We start from the raw sequence: 15577 nt of genomic DNA, 5'->3' as shown, positions 1-15577 counted from the left end.
AGTAGCCAACAACCTTTTGCCAGCACAGAATTGTACTGGCCTCAGAGGAAGATTGCTCCGGTGTCCAAGTACATTTTGCACTTGTTCCTGCAGGGCTTTCCATTTCCAGGAGTGCACCAACGTCAATAAAGTTAAATTGGTAGGGAGGCAGATCACTAAGGTGTCTAACTGCCAGTAGCTTCCCAAGGTCTTGGGCAGAGAAGACACTTTAATTGGAGATGTCAGGGATTGAACCTGGGCCCCTTTGTCTGCAAAGCATGTGCTCTAGGAGTCTTCCTATTTGGTGATGAATATGGACCATTAAGAGCCCTGTGGCATAGAGTGCTAAGCTGCAACACTGCAGTCCAAGCTCTGCTCACAACATGAGTTTGATCCTGGCAGAAGCTGGGTTCAGATAGCCAGCTCAAGGCTGACTTAGCCTTCCATCCTGCCAAAGTCAGTAAAATGAGTACCCAGGTTGTATTGTCGAAGGCCCAGGTTCCTGGGGGTAAAGTGTAGATGACTGGGGAAGGCAATGGCAAACCACCCAGTAACAAATGTCTGCCAAGATAACATCGTGATGCGACGTCCCCCTATGGATCAGTAATGACTCAGTGCTTGCACCTTTACCTATGAACCATCTATAACGGGTGGCCAAACTGCGGCTTGGGAGCCACATGTGGCTCTTCAAGACATATTGTGCGGCTCCAGGTGGTCTCTGAGTATTGCCATGGCCATTACATGTTAGTTTAGTTCCCTCCCCCCTTTCCCTCCCTTTTCATGTCTTTCCCTTTTCCTTTTTTCCTTCTTTCCTTTTTTATTTCCATGTCTCATATTTTCAATAAAAATGGGGTTGCCAGGTCTGACTCAGAAATTACCCGGGGGCCTTTGGGGGTGAAGCCTGGCAAGAATGTGATATCACTTTTGTGATTTCACTTCCAAGTCAAAGGTCAGGTGATGACTCTTCCCAAGCTCCACCCCTTCTGATATCACTGCCAGCATATTGCACCAAAATCCCACCCCTTCCTGTGATGTCACTCCCCCAAACCTACCTCTTCATCTGAAATTCAATGCATCATGTCTTGCGGATCTCAAATATCTGACATTTATTCTATGTGGCTCTTACATTAAGCAAGTGTGGCCACCCCTGATCTATAACAACCTGGTTTGGTCCAATGTTTGTTGAAAAGGAAGAAAATCCCTCTAATGGTGCATTAAAGAAATTCCAGAAGTCCAGTGACAGTTTAAAGACTAGCAAGATGTATTTCAGCACAAGTTTTTGTGAGAAACCCTTTCATCAGATGCGTAGTGTGTTTATCCATGTATTGATACTTCATTTATCTCCTATAGATGTACCCTCCATTCAGATGAAGTTAATTTCAGAAAGCTCATGCTGAAATAACATTTTGTTAGTCTTTAAAGTGCCAATGGATTTATGTTTGATTTTGCTACAACAGATTAACAGTACAAGTTCTAAGCAAGAGCAACTGCGTTCATACTCCATTAACTTCAATACACTTGGAAGGTTGTAAAACTGTTTAGGATTGCACTGTAACACAGAGCTACGGATTTAGAAGTAGTTGGAAGTAGGTCTTCAGTCTTCTTGAGCCCAACATAATTTACCATGGTATACTACAAGCTGTCCCAACTTAATGTCAGATACAAATAGGAATGAAGATCCATCAGTCTTTATCCAAGACAGAAGATAGGGGTGTTACAAAGAAGAGCCATCTGGAGTTCGGAAACTGCCAAACTGGACCTTGTTTGCAACACACACACACACACAAGACAGAAGATAGGGGTGTTACAAAGAAGAGCCATCTGGAGTTCGGAAACTGCCAAACTGGACCTTGTTTGCAACACACACACACACACACACCAAAAAAACCCTGGCTTGTACATAAGGATTCGTGGATCTTCATTCCTGTTTGTATCTGGTGAAGTGAGCCTTATCAAAGATTACACCCTGGAATTTTTTTTTTGTTTTTCGCTGGAAGTCTCATGTCCAAACATTAAAGACTGGCTTTTATTCTAAACGTTTTTATAGAAAGGGGAGGGGGAGGGAACTGGGAACAAATTGAACTGTTGCGGAATCTATATCTCAGTTGAATTTATATCATGTACTTTGTAGAATTATAAGTGTGTAGAATTTAGGATTTTGTGTATTGTTCAACGGCCATTGTTGGTCTTTGAAGGGGTTACGGCTAGAAATTCGTTCCCTGTAGAATTAACTCTTAATCCCCTTCTGGGGTTGGCTGTCCCTTTACAAGCGAAGTTCGTAGGTGTATCAATCGTGAAGAGCGGGGAGCTGTTGTTTTTTTAAAGAGGACCCTTGCCTACGCCACACTGCCGCAAACCACACAAGCCCTACGAGGGGTGATAAAACTGGCTGGGGTTTCAATCTGGGCAGCCAGAGAAAGGCCGTTACCAGGGAGCTGAGGCGAGGCCCGTGCGTGGGCGGGGGGGGGGGGGGTGCAGGGAACAAGCTCGTATTTAAAAAACAAACCCCAGAATGCTCCGCGCGCGCCGGTGGGCGGGGCTGTGGCGCGAGCGGCGCTGTCAACCTGCCGGGCGGCGTTTCGGAGGTGAGAGGGACGGTTGGGGAGCCTGAGGGGGGAGGGGGGAGGATGCCGCGCCGAGGCCCGAATGGGCGAGGCGGGGGCGCAAGAGGCGGCCTCAGGAAATCTGGGTTGGGGAGACCTGGAGAGGGGCGAAGCCTGTGGGGAGAAAGGGAGGGAGGAATGGAGCAGCGGGGGAGAAGAGAGACGCGAATTGGGGCGGCAAGGCGTGAGGGGTCGGTCGTTGCCTAGGTGGCTGCTGGGCTCCTTTCAGTCTCCATCCGCCTCCTCTCGCAGAATTCCTATGTCTTTAAACAGTAATTCAACAGGGGAAGCTTTCTCTCTCGGCCCCCATCACTTATAGCAATCATTTATAGTAATAATGCCCATAGAGTTGCCTGAAGAAGGGGGCTCTGTCTCTCGGAACCTCATGCCCTGAAAGTCTTGTTCGTCTCTAAGGCTCAAATCCTGCTGTTCTGCTGCAAACCAACACGGCGGCTACCTGCCTGAAACTCGAGGTGCCTGTTGCAGCAAAAATAAACAGGCTGGTGGCATCTAAAAGATCTAACACGTTTTCAGCCCCTGTGTAGCCTTTCGTGGGCTCAAAATGAAGAAAGCTGATGTAACTGGAGGTTAAAAGGCTCACAGGATTCCTGCTCTGCCCCCATCCCCCCATAGATCCACGCGGAGTGCTTGATGACAGACTGTTTCAGGTGGGTAGCAGTGTTGTAGTAGAAGAGCAAGATTTGGGTCCAGTAACACCTTTTAAAACTTTGTTGCCATATAATAGGTGCATATTCCCTAATGAACTTAGCAAAATCTGCACATCATACTGGAATCAAGGAAGTGATAAAAATCTTTCCTTTGTTTAGAAACCACAGTGTGGGGTGGAACCGTAATTTGGAAGGTGGGTGATGTTGGGGCTCCCAGCTTTTAAAAGCATACAGAGTTGGCTTGGACCTATCTTGGCCAGCAACATCTGTTCTAAGTAGGCTTAGGTTTCCAAGGTTTTGACTATTGAGATACAGTCCTACATAGGTTTTCCTGATAGTGTTGCTAGCCCTGGATTGCAGAATTCCTGGAGATTTGGGGGTGGAGCCTGGGGAGGGCAAGGTTTGGGGATGGGCGTGATCTCAACAGGGTATAATGCTATGTAGTCCGACCTCCAGAGTGGCCGCTTTCTCTAAGGGAACTGATCTATGTAGTCTGTAGATTAGTTGTAATTCTTCAGGCCACGCTGGAGTTTGGCAACATTATTTTTGATAAAAGTAACCTAGAGGAAATACATTGGTTCTCTGCCTTCTGGCCACTTCCTGTTATAAAAAGTGAGTTGTAAAAGAGGTCGTACAATCCTGGATCTGTCCAGAATTAATAGACTTTGTTTTGTGTGAGGCTGCCTTTGGTCTATTACTGTGCACAGAGGTAGAGAAATAGTAGAATTAGGTTTGAAATATATATATATGTACTGTTTGACATTAGCAAATCAAACATACTCCCTCAACTTCTGTCACTTGTAGTCATGCAGCCCTACCACAGTGGTCCCTGCATGATCCAATTTCCTCCTCTTCCTGCTACTTCTAGGAAAGTTTATGGAACTTCAAAGCCATAACTCCTGCTCCGTCAGCCTCAATCTCTAGACAGCATAAGCTCAGGTTCCTATACCCCGCCCTCAATAGCTCTACGTCTTCCCTTCCTGCTTCTCTTATTCTGGCTTCAACCTTTTCTCTACAGTATTTTAACAGGTGGATCACTGGCTCCTCACTTGTTCAGCTGAGGGGTATAATCTGAAGGCTCTTTGGGCCAAAAGTTTCTTCACTCCAGAGCTTTCATTATGAAATTTGTCCACGTTCCCAACAATACTCATGAGTATCCAGTTTCAGAACCAATGTTTTGGACTGCATCACAGCTGTGAATACAGGGGTTTTTTTCTGTGTTGATTGCTGCAAACAATGTGGCTGCTGAAGAAGAATAAATTGGGTTTGGAAGTTGCTTGCTAATGAACAAGCAAAATTAAATGCTCCTCACATTTTTGTTATCTTAATGAAAAATGTTGTTCTCTGTTGCTAATATTGTAAAACCAGATTTTGATAACTTCGTGTGCTGATCTTAATGTCCTTGAAACAGCAAAAGCTACACTGAGCTATTTCTCTTTATACATATACAGATTTTTCTTTTTACAAGGTGCTCTTATTTATTAGGACAGAAAACATTAAGAGCTGTCATCAATTTGCTCTTTTAAAGTGGGATTTTCCATGCTGATAAACCATCTCATTAAGCTTTCTTTATGCTAATTACAGAATGACTGAAGATTTAACAGACGATGGACCATATGTACCCTGATGGCATATTGTGTATGGAGACATGTTGCTTGCTATGGCATCTGAAACTGAAAAGGCTCATGCTCTTCTCCAGTCATTCAGTACAGCTTCAGTTATTTCAAGCCTAGGATTGGGAATTTTCTGCTTTGCAGCAGATAAATTTCTTCAGTTTTCTTTTATTCAGCAAAATGATTGGTTGCGGGCACTGTCTGATAACACCGTACATGGTATTGTGGGTTTGTGGTCTTGGGCAATTGTGATTGGACTCAAGAAGAAAAGCAACTTTTCAGAAGTAATTTTTGCTGGTTTCCTCTCATCTGTGATTGACATGGATCACTTTATCCTAGCTGGCTCATTTTCATTAAAGGTAAGCAGAACCACAACAGTAATCTACATATCACTGAAAGTTGATGCATGATTGGTCGCTCCAAAGACTACTGCAAATATTGAAGGTCGAACTTATATAAAGGTTTTTTAGTGGAAAACTCTGAACAATTTATTTTACACCAAAATTTAGGACTGTGAGCTTCAAGTAGGTTAATATATTAAGGGCTCTTTCACATTTTTGTTTTGACCTGGTTTTATCTGTTACTACCCTGGCTCCATGTAAAGCGATGTGAGGACAGCAGTTTCAAACAGCATTTACATCAGTTTTTGAACTGTATGTGAAGCACTATGTTCCTTTTGAATTGCACAGCTTTTTCTGGTGCCAGAAGTGGCCATCCCCCATCTCCTGGGCCACCAGGGCTTTTGCAGTGTTTGTCTTTAAAGTCAGCATTAGAATATCATTATATCAATAGTCCTATTATTACTATAGGTGTGGCAGGGTCTCTGAATTCCCAGCTTTCATTTTAAAAAAAATCTCTATCCCATTCCCTTGTAGAGCTAGAAGGAAAAAAGTATATCTCCTCAAAGGAAGGGGTAGAGGCTTATTTTTTTAAAAAAAAATGAAAGCTGGTAATTCAAAGAACACCTGTACTTAAAATGGTGAACCACGTAACAATATTCGAATGCCAATTTTTTTCATTGCAAAAGCCTTGTTGGCAGGGGATGGCCACTTCTAGGGAATTGGGGCAAGGAAAAAGTGGCAAAATTGGCACTGGAAATTAGCAAGAAAATTAAGAAAGTGGTGCTTCAGAAGCTCTATAGACATTTCAAATAGTGCTCTGAAGCAGAAATGCGCAGAACAATTGAAGAATGGGAGAAAGGGGTTTTCGGATAAACCGACTCAACTCTGCACTGCAAACAGTGCACAAACAGCTTTGTGTGAAAAGGTTTAAAAAAAATCAGTTAGCAACCAACAGCCGAAATAGTTGTGACTGAAATGACACAAAAATCCATTAGCAACCAGCAGTAAAAATGGTTTACAAAAGCAGTGTGAAAAGGGCCTAAGAGAATAGTACTAAGCATGTCTACTCAGATTCCTACTCAGGTCTATTCAAGGAATCTTACTCCCAGGAAAGTATTTGTAGGATTGCGGTGTAAGGCTGCAATCCTAAACACTCTTTTTTAAAGATTAAGTGCCATTGGACTCAATGTAATTTACTTTTGAGGGTTCTTCATTAGATTATATTGTAAGTATCTGTTGCACATTAATATTTGACATCTAATTAATTGGTAAGTCTGAGGGATTTTAAAAAATGTATTTATTGAAAACATTTTTATGTCACCTTTCTACCCAGCATGAGTTGAAGGACGGATCTCCATCTGCTGTTTTCCTTCTACCTGGGTTTGATAAAAAGAAGCTGATGACCTAATTTCAATTAGTATCCAAACTGAAGGGAATTTTGCATTTAATTTTATGATGAAATGGCTATTTCTGTCCTACTAGAAATAAGAACAGGTTGACAGTGCACAGTTGAAAATCAAGCAGTATGTCTTTTAAATCTGGGTTTCTCACAATATAGGTGAACCCTAAACATGTTAATTCCTTTATCCCCCTTTAACCCAACTTTAAAGTACAAGGGAAAAAAACTGTCCACAGGTTCAAAGATCCTGAGGTGTGGGCCAGAAAGTGCCTGGCTCAAGCAGAAATGTTACCATGGTGGCTGCTGTTCACCAAGATACCTTCCTGGATGATCGCAAGTTTGATACCCAGACTGAGAAGACCTGCCACAGCTTCCCAGCTCAAGCACAGGGGCTATAGTGGCAGGTTGCTTTGAAGGCTAAAAGTGTATGTACAAACTTGTTCCACTCTACCTTCTATCCAGAAAAAAGGAGGGGCTTGCCTTGGGTTTAAGAATATCTCAGCAAGCTCAAGACGTTCAGTTCCTTTTGATGGGGGTGGGGTCACTTGTGTTTTTCCTGCTCCGAATCCACTGTTCAGCCTGGGCCTGAGAGAGGCTGAAGACAACAGTAATGTGAAGATGAAGCACTTTTGCTCCTTCCCCCATCCTTTACCATTTAAGTTCCAGGCTGAAACAATGCTCTGTTTTTCCCTGAATAACAGGGCTTATGCCTGCCTGTGTTCACTGGCAGCATGAGGGCAGCATACATACCTAGCCCTGGGATCCTGCTTACTTTGGAGGTGGGGATCCTCCCAGAATGCAGGATTTTCTTGAATTACTTGAGGTTTGCCCACCCCCCATAGGGACCATATATGTCCTCTTCCACTTTGCATAGACAGCATACTTAATTTAAATTTGGGTTGTGATGCCTTTTCCGTCAAACATTGAACTTTCACTTGTTGTTCCATGTTTAATAAAAACAATGTCCTTCGGTATCTTCAAAATGTACAAGTTATGTTGAGGTATGAGCAGGGCTTTTTTTCAGGGGGAACATGGGGAAACGGAGTTCCAGCACTTCTTGAAAATACTTAGCAATAGTGCTTGAAAATAATGATTTCAAAGAATCCCGTGTGTTTCTTCCTCATTTCCCTCTTGAGTTCCACCACCTCTTTTCCCAGAAAAAAACCCTGGGTATAAGTAGTATGAATATCAGCTCACTTTCAGCCAATATTAGATATTTTAAGTTCTCGTTGATTTCCATAGAAGTATCTCCCATTGAAGTAAAAAATTAGGCATCTCTTCACCTACCACACTATATTCTCTTTCCCTTCCCTGTAAGCCCTATAGCTTCTCCCCTTTTCCTGCTTCCTTCTTCTTACCCACCAGCCAACCTATCTTTATCTGCCCCTCTGTCATCAGCTTTCCTTCCCCCTGGTAGCCTCTTCCTGGGAAAACTCTGCATGGTTCCAGCTGCTGGGCCAGGCCCAGTTCTGTAGAGCTGGCAGTTGGCCCATTTACGCAGTGGAGGACTTGCAGGGGCACCTCCCTTTTCCTGGTATCCCCCCTCCCCATGCTCTTTTTTCTCAGCTTGGCAACTCTCATATTCTCAGCTTTATTTATTTTATTTACATTATAGCCTTTCTTTTCACTGAGATTCAAGGCAGCTATTACAGTGTAAGTCAATACTATCGATGACTAAGACTTTCAGTAAACAATACAATAAGATATGGATTACAGACATTCAAGAAGGAGCAGAAATCAAGTACACAGCTGAACCAATGCTGAAACGAAACATAAACAATATAACATGACATAAAGTACCCAGTAGGAGCATACTTGCAGCAGCAGACAGTACACAATAGTATAGTCTACAGTCCCCATCACGTACCCAAATCATCTCTCTGAACCATTTCCTTACAGCACAGCCTTATTACTTGTGTACAAAAAAACCCCCTCTGGAATCATTTGGAAAGCCAGGAGAGTGAGAGCTTTCCTGACCTCTTCAGGTACACCATGCCATAAGGGGGTGGGGGTGGTATGGAGCATTGACATAAAGTAATGTAAGTGCCATAGATAAGCTTCTGCTCAATCATTTTTAAAGAATTTCTTCAATATGGATGGAGGAATGGATTGAGACGGGAAAAAATCACATCATGAAGCATCTGCAGTAATTGTTGTACGGCAGGAAAGAGTACTAGTCATCTTGTTTTGCTGTGTGACGATAATTGTAATTTATATCAATGAATTCACAGTAACTCTTGAGATTTTCTGTTCTTACCATATATGTGGAGAAATAATTGTAAATCTTCATTATGATGCATTCTGCTTGCTTTTCTCTTACCTTCCTACCCAGACAACAGCCCCCTCATCTTCAACTATATTTATTTATAATCGGTTCCTCTGATATCCTGAGTAGGCTGCTGCTGCGTCCCTACTTCCTGGAGGATCCTTGGCAGGGAGAAGCAGTGACACCACAGCAAGCAGCCAGCCCTGTATTCCAGCCTCATGGCAAAGCAGTGCAGGCTTGCCCAGCAGCCACAATGAAACAGGGCAGAGGCCCTGCAGGTTGGCAGTCGCCATGGCTGACAATGGCAGAGCCCCAGATGGAGATACTGGGGGAAGGCTCAGTCCTAGACTCTCAGCCACGTCAAGTGGTGGCCAGAGATACCCCTGGCCCCTCCACAGAGGCCTAGAAAGCTGCCGAAACGCGGCTGATGCCACCCATTTGGAGGGAAGTAGTGTTATTGGCTACCACCCTCAGGAGAGTCATACGGCCCCTCTATTCTGAAGGGTGAGGGCTGCAAGGAGCCAGGGGTTGGAATGTGACCCAGTGACCTCACCAGCCCAGTGGCCTGGCAGCTCCATGGAACCCCTCCAATGGGCAAGACAGGAGGCAGAGCCTGGGGCAGGCCAGGGGATTGAGAGCCAGTTAAGCAGCCCAACACTGGAGGAAGAGAGGAAGCAGGGCGCATTGCTAACCCCCCTCCTTCCTCAATTCTGAGGCTCCTCCAACTCCTCCCACCCAGAATCCCTGGAGAAGGGGCCTTGAGAGGAGTGTCTATCCCAGACTCTGCCCCAGATGAAGAGGAGGCCCCCACAATTTATTTACTTAATTTATACCCCACTTTTCCCCGCATCAGGGTCCCAAAGCAGCTTACAGTGTTATCTTCTTCATTTTATCCTCACAATAGCCCAGTGAGGTAAGTTGGGCTGAGAATATGTAACTCTCCTGAGTCATAAATCAGCTTCCGTAATAGAATGGGCATTCGAACCTAGATGTCCTGGAATTTAGTCTATAACTACTATACACCATACTAGCTTTTGTGGGGAATCTGCTATTGGACAGTAGCAAGGAGCCGGGCCTGTGCATGTGGTATCAAGTTGTCCTGTGGTTGCTACTAGCGAGACTGGCTCCAATGAGTCCTCCCTTAAATGCCAAAAGGATCCTTCCTGTTTCCCTGCCTTTTACTAACAGAAACCAAGCCTGGAAGGCTGGCAATGCTGTTGTGGTTGTCTAACAATGGCCCTTGGGTGCTGCTTTAACATTTTGTGTGGTTTTAACCAGCACCACCCCTTTTTTGTTTCGATTTCAAATTTTTCTGCAAAAATGGGACTTTTTCAGAGAAGCACCACATGTATGCCTGAGAGCACAGTGCTATAGCCAGCTGATGACTGGCACAGGAATAACTGTTTTGTTTAGTCCCCAAGATGCCATTCATTTTGCTTGCTTCACCACGCCTCCCCCATGTTTGTTTGCTTGGTTCATCTCCAACAATAGCCATGGGGAGGATGCTATTCAGCTGTTTCATGCATCAGTGGCAGGCCTATGAATATAGTCTGTGGTAGTGAGGAACCCATTGTCACTCCTTCCATCATAAAAGCACCTGAAAGGAGATCGCTGTCAGTTGATTATATCAGCATGTATACAGATGCACTCTTTAACTAAACTCTTATCAGTTACAGAGTAGGCTGTAATAACCTGCAAAGAGCAATTGGGTTGTCATGCCTGCAGGGCATCTGTACTTTTGAAAGCTTCACAAAAGCCTTGCGAGTACAGCTGTATCCATCTCTGCACATTCATGCTGGGTGTCACATTTCTGCATAAGACACACAAACATGGAAGAAAAAGAGATCCAGTCCTTGCATAGGAACAGACTGTTCCCACTAGTCACTAGAGTTGTTATATGTCTTGCCTTATAGTCTATATGACACTGGGTGGAGAACCCTCTTGGCTTCTGTGTGTTGGATGGCAGTCTTCCTGCCCATGAAAAATCAAGAGAGGCACAGGAATAGTGAAGAGTAAACAGGCAGCACTCAGGCACAATTACCAGAGGGTGCCATCATCGCCCTGATAGTTCTAACGCTTGTGTCAGCAACCAACAAAACTCTGTGTTCTGACCGCATAAGGAATTTGGTTGCATGTCTATTCTGGACCAGCCAGAATGCAATCAAAATGTGAGACAATCACATAGAATTGTTTCAGAACAGGTGGTTTAAGGATCACAGTTTTAATATGCCAAATTAGTATTCAGAATATGCTTGCATAAGGAATTTAGATGACGCTTATTGTCATAAAACCATAGTTCATCCTCAGTGTTCCATTACGGATTTACAATTGATAAATATGCAACTGAATAAATGGATAAAATCATATTACTCTGAATTTCATTGCATTTTTGACTGACATTCTAATTGTTTTTCCCCCTCTTTGTTAAGGGTATTTGATTTTTAAAATAAGGGAGGGTTTTAGTATGTAAAATAGTGTAAATTGGCTCTCTAAAATTTTAATGATGTTAAACCAGATGGCAAGATCTTATTATGCCTGATCTATTGCCAGTAGATGGCGCACCTCACAAGGAATATATATAATTTCATATTTTTTGTGAGGTTTGCATGTATTAATAGTCATTTTCTCCTTATTTAAATGGTAATCTGATGGAAGAGGCGGAAGGCCTGCTGCTCAGATTTCAGAGGGGTTGTTAGTCTGTTGCAGCAAAAATGAACAGAAATCTTGGGACACTTTAAACATGAATAGAATTTTGTTCCAGCTTTTGTGGACTGAATCCAACTTCTTCAGATGTTACAAAAGGATCTGCACTATACATTTTATGTAGGAGGTGTGGAGGGTGGGACTGCAAGAACAAAGACCCATAAAAGTCAAGAAGAATGAGATGATACTATGGAATTAAAATCCCATAGTAACATTTACTGTGTATTTCCTGTATTATATGGTTCCTTGATCCTCAAAGCTGTTTTTCGTTGTTCTGTCTACGCCTACCTAATATCTGGTCCTGGACAAAACTGCCATTAACTAAGTATATGTGGCCAGGGGTTTTTTTCTGGGAAAAGAGATGGCGGAACTTTCAAGAGGGAAATGAGGAAGAAACACACGGGATTCTTTGAAATCATGTTATTTTCAAGCACTATTGCCAAGTATTTTCAAGAGGTGCCGGACCTCTGTTCTCCCACACTCCCCCTGAAAAAAAGCCCTGTATGTGGCGCTCCAGGCCAATCCTGGATTTCTGCTGACAGAGCATACATGTATTACAGGGAAAACATCTCCATTGCCCTTGAAGAGAGCCCAGTGAGCTTCTTGTCTCTCCACAGCAACTACTTGCTCCTCCATTCCCAGTAGTAAATGGATCAGCAGCCTTATGAAGGGAAGACAGCAGTGCAAGCCTCTCATATTTCTGTTAACTACCAGTGCTGGTCAGAAGACCGGTGGTCAAAATTAGAATGCTTTGATGAGTCCACTTTTTCCCAGAGGCCTCAACTCCCAGAGGGGAGGAGCTTCCTGCATCTTGATCTTCTTTGGTCTGGATTCTTTCTCTGGCTCTAAGGAGCTGGCAGGAGAGTCTCCCTTGCCTGGGATGCTTTAAATATCCTTGTAAAGCCTTTCCAGGTTGAGCAGATCCCCTCATCTTCCCCCATTAATGGGACACCCAGCATTTCTCTAGTCCTGGCAGCCAACCTAGCACACAGCCCCAGAGTGTTCAGCACTCTGAGCTACATCCAGTTGCCAGGACAACAACCCCTGCTACCCAGCTGATTGGCAGACCCTTCTGCCTCCTTGGTGAGTGTAACTCTGTGCCAGCTGGCTCCTGACATAGGATACTGGATAGCTTGAGTGGGCTAAATCTCCATGGTCACTGTCGTTTTGGGGGTACACAGACATCAGGCCACCAGCTACCTGATAAGGGTAACTTCTTAGAAATTGTTTCATGTATCTTGCATTTTGCAACATCTTTGATAATCTTGAAACTGACATGCTCCTAGTTGTTTTTTTTAAGAATTTGGAATTACGAGCCAAATTCTCCAGTCACTCAAACATGAAAATTGAATGTTGGCACTTCTCTTTCAGAGTCTTGCAGGTGTGCCTGTGATAGAAGTAGCTCACTGTCAAAGTTAGAAGTGCTTACCGAGGTGAATAGCAAATACTCCCCAAAGCTAAGCAATCCAGTGAAATAAATAAGAAGTACGTGCAACTATTGTCCCAACTCAGATAGAGTTGGCGTGGTGTAATGGTTAGAGAGGGCTAGGATCTGCAATACTCAGGTGCAAATCCCACTCTGCCATGAAGTTCTGTGAGTGACATTGGACTAGTTGCACTCTAAGTTACCTAACAGGGTTTTGAGGATAAACTGGTGAAGGAAAAAAGAATGAATGCTGCCAAGGGCCCCTTCAAGGAAGGGCAGGATAACAATGTACCAAATCAATCAATTAAATGGAGAAATGTGTGATATTCACATGTAGGTGACGCTAGGGCCCACAAATGGCATACAATATTCAGAATTCTGGTTATGGACCATTGAAGCCTTTCCAGACTGTTTCTACAAAAATGCAGATTAATAAAGTAATTATAAAATGGTGAAGAAATTCTTTTTCCTTGCAATGAAGTTGCATACTGTTTTTTTCTTTCCCTCAGGCTGCTTTGACACTTCCACAAAGACCATTTCTTCACTGTTCTACTGTGATTCCTGTTGTCTGTCTGATGCTAAAGTTTATTATGCATCTTTTCAAGCTGAAGGATTCCTGGTGTTTTCTACCCTGGATGCTGTTTATATCTTGGGCTTCACATCACGTTCGAGATGGAACTCGTCACGGCTTGTGGATCTGTCCGTTTGGAAAGACTGCTCCCTTACCTTACTGGCTTTATGTGGCAATCACGGCATCTTTACCTAATTTCTGTTCCTTTATTATGTATTTAACAGGAACAAGGGAACTGATGTCCATAAAACATGGGATTCATATTGATGTATAAGGATATTATAGATGGTTGTGTTTGCATTGCTCAAATAATTCCCTCAAGTTTTCTGAGATCTAACCTGTAACCACATTGCTTATTATAGCTGCAATTCCCTGAAGCCACTGCTGCTGCACAGGATAATGTTATTGGTCAGTGTTCCACTTAGCATATTCATTACCATTTTCTGTAGACCTTTTCTTTTGTTGATTCCCAAAAAGATTATTTTGTGAGAAAACAGTAACAACTGCTGTTCCTATCTACATTCCTCTCTCTGCACTCAGTAGTGGCTGAATCAGCCCACAGCTTCTGTCACAAATACCAGGTAAATACTTTCCTTGGTTCCCAAACTCTAGCTGTGGTGGTTATAGAACTGGGTTGGAGTGTGGGCAGCTGCCTGGGAAGAAAAGGAAGTGGCCATCTTCCAACCCCAAGAGAAATGTATCTCGTTAAGACAAATACAAAGAGCAGAACATATGGAAAGCATAATAGACCACTGTTAACAATGCTAGATATGTGTTAGTGGTTTCTAGAATTTTTCCTGCTCTGCAGTATTAGAGTTGCCAAGTTCCAGGCAGGGCCTAGAGTTTTCCCAGAATTACAAATTATCTCTAGACTGCTGAGATCAGTTCCCCTGGAAGAAATCGCAATTTCAGACCTCCAGAAATTTCCCAGGCCTGAGTTGGCAACCACATGCAGTATAGATTTAACTCTATCTTCTAAAGTCAGTAGTCATATTGAAGATGTGAAGCATGCCATTTACGTTCCAAGGACTAATATAAATTCAGCACCGTGTATTGTTGAGAAATACCCAACCACAGTGTTCTGGCCATTTTAGATTGTGATGATCAGGCACTGGTGGCTCCAGAATGACTCCCTGAAGAGTGCCAAATGGCCCCTTATGAGACAGGCTGAACTTTTTGTTTGTCTGATACAGAGGTCTTAGCAGCTTTAGTATTTAAAACTTTTGAAAAGATTGATTTTAAAATTAAGGGATTTAATCTCACATACAGTGAAATGGATGGGAGGAAAGAATCTACTGTATTAGAATCTTATTTGTGGTTTTCTTTAAAAAGTTTCATTAGAATGGTAACTAAATTAAAATGTTGGAAAAATAACTACAGGTTCAAAGGTTTCTCACTATATTTTCCATTTACTGACCAAGGGTTTTTTAATATAGTAGTTTTTAGTTAATTTATTATTCCTTCTAGTTTACAGAAGAATATATTAGGGTGCAGTTTTATTTACTGAAGAGGGGGTTGTAGGTGCATCCCCTCAAGCCTTGCTGCTGTGAGATCCCTGTGAATTGTTTCATATGTTACTTTAGTTGATAGAAACACAGCTGTTTATAAAATACAATAGCAGAATTTAAGAAAATGGAATTAACTGGAGACTTTAATTACTTTTGTTGCCCTGTAAAAATACATTTCTACTATTTGGCTCTTTAAACAAATGCCAGTTAATTCTACTTGCAAGATTTAGTTATTGATGGTTTTATGGAACAGCTACTGTGGTGGTGGCTGTCTTTAGAATAATAATAAGCAAAAACAAAAGTGAAGAGAAGCCTTTGCACTTTTGTGTGTGTTTTGGCTGATTCCAAAAATGACTCCATCTAGGTGTACTTAACTGTTAATTTTCCTGCTCCCACCAGTACTACAACTGCATTCTTTACTCTGTCTTCCACTACAGTTGAAATTTAATCATTGCCACTCCCCTCATCTTCCTGTAACATCCAGTCCCAGAGTAGAATCT

At 42.8% G+C, this 15577-nt stretch overlaps 1 protein-coding gene across 1 annotated transcript; it reads left to right on the top strand.

Annotated features, from left to right (window-relative positions):
* Positions 1 to 2507: 2507 nt before the first annotated feature.
* Positions 2508 to 14943, top strand: TMEM267 (transmembrane protein 267). Its single transcript, XM_054987088.1, has 3 exons — positions 2508 to 2564; positions 4835 to 5222; positions 13508 to 14943. Exons 2-3 carry the CDS (start codon positions 4899 to 4901, stop codon positions 13841 to 13843), a joined length of 660 nt encoding a protein of 219 aa, XP_054843063.1. The 5' UTR covers positions 2508 to 2564; positions 4835 to 4898; the 3' UTR covers positions 13844 to 14943.
* The last annotated feature ends 634 nt before the right edge of the window (positions 14944 to 15577 follow it).

This window comes from Eublepharis macularius, chromosome 8 (genome assembly GCF_028583425.1).
Source record: "Eublepharis macularius isolate TG4126 chromosome 8, MPM_Emac_v1.0, whole genome shotgun sequence".
Taxonomy (NCBI): Eukaryota; Metazoa; Chordata; class Lepidosauria; order Squamata; family Eublepharidae; genus Eublepharis; species Eublepharis macularius.
Note: the sequence above shows the minus strand (reverse complement) of the source record. Positions and strands in the feature narration are given on the sequence as shown.